Source organism: Antrostomus carolinensis, unplaced genomic scaffold (genome assembly GCF_000700745.2).
Source record: "Antrostomus carolinensis isolate BGI_N321 unplaced genomic scaffold, ASM70074v2 scaffold41031, whole genome shotgun sequence".
NCBI lineage: Eukaryota > Metazoa > Chordata > Aves > Caprimulgiformes > Caprimulgidae > Antrostomus > Antrostomus carolinensis.
The window spans coordinates 1-1,327 of NW_010295644.1; the positions used below are offsets into that span (position 1 = coordinate 1).

General features: G+C 60.7%; 1 protein-coding gene across 1 annotated transcript in view; it reads right to left on the reverse strand.

Moving 5' to 3' along the window:
* Positions 1-71: 71 nt before the first annotated feature.
* LOC104532764 (chymotrypsinogen 2-like) overlaps positions 72-1,327 on the reverse strand; it is a gene marked incomplete at its 3' end in the record, with an annotated part of 2,593 nt that continues 1,337 nt past the window's right edge. The window contains 3 exon segments of the mRNA XM_010178039.1: positions 72-205; positions 802-844; positions 847-1,016. Coding sequence (XP_010176341.1) covers positions 72-205; positions 802-844; positions 847-1,016 — 347 coding nt within the window.

Below are 1,327 nucleotides of genomic sequence, written 5' to 3' on the forward strand. Positions count from 1 at the left end.
GCGGGCAGTGGGTGAGTGCAGGGCTGGGAGTCTGGGGGAACGCGGCGCAGGGGGGGCCCGGGGACACCTACCATGCAGGAGGAGGCACCGTCGGCCCCGGCGCACACCATCACGTCGCTGATGCGGAAGCCCCAGTACTGCTTGCACTGGGCGTTGGTGAGCAGGGGCAGGGCCACCTGCTGCAGCAGCGCCGGCGTCTTCGAGGCTGCGGGAGAGCGTCAGCGCCCGCACGGGGCACGGGTGTCCCGGGACAGGGACGGGGATTGAGATTGTGACCGAGATGGGGACAGAGATTGGGATGGGGATGAGGAGAAGGACGTGGTTTGAGATGGGGATGGAGATCAGGATGGAGTGGGGATTGGAGATTGAGGAAGCATGAGGATGGAGAATGAGTATGAGAATGCACTTGAGGACGAGGAGGAGGATGGGGTTTGTGGATGAAGGTGGAGTTAAGGTGGGTATGGGGATGGAGATGAGGATGGAGATGGAGGTTTGTGATGAGGATGTGGATGAGGAATGGGAATGATGATGGGGATGAGGAATGGGGACAGGAATGAGGAAGAGGACAAGGACGAAGTTTGAGATGGGGATGGGGATCAGGATGGGAATGGGGACTGGAGACTGGGGAAGTGATGAGGATGGGGAATGAGTATGAGAATGCACTTGAGGATGAGGAGGAGGTTGGGGTTTGTGGATGAAGGTGGAGTTAAGGTGGGTATGCGGATGGAGATGAAGATGTGGATGAAGGATTGTGATGAAGATGGGGATCAGGACAGGGATGAGGATGGGGACATGCGATACCTTTGGGATCAGTGAGCCCCCAGCCAGTGGTGACACAGGTCATGCACAGGTCATGCCCCCTGGGAAGTCATCAGTAGCCTGGGGCAGGCAGACAGGGGACACACGGGCTGACAGCCGCGCCGGGGTGGACAGTTTGATCAGGGTGATGTCGTTGCGGATGGTCAGCATGTTGAACTTGGGGTTCTTGAAGACCTGGAGCAGGAGGCACCGCTCCCAGTGCCTGCACCCCCAGCCAGGGTGCCAGGCACCCGGGGGTTCACAGAGACCAATAGGGACCACAGGGACTGATGGAGACCCCAGGGAATGGCCCTGTGGGTCCTGGGCTGACAGGGTGCCTGCAGTGCCATGGGGCACAGGGCAGCAGGGACACAGTGGGGACTCAGAGGGACCCCAGGGAGCAGAGCCCAAGTCCTGGGCTGAAAGGGACCTGGGCAGCAAACCCCAGCTTTGGGAGCAGATGGGTGGCAGGGACACCCCAGGGACACCAAGAGGGAGAAGCCCCCAACCCTGGGCTGGTGGGGACCCA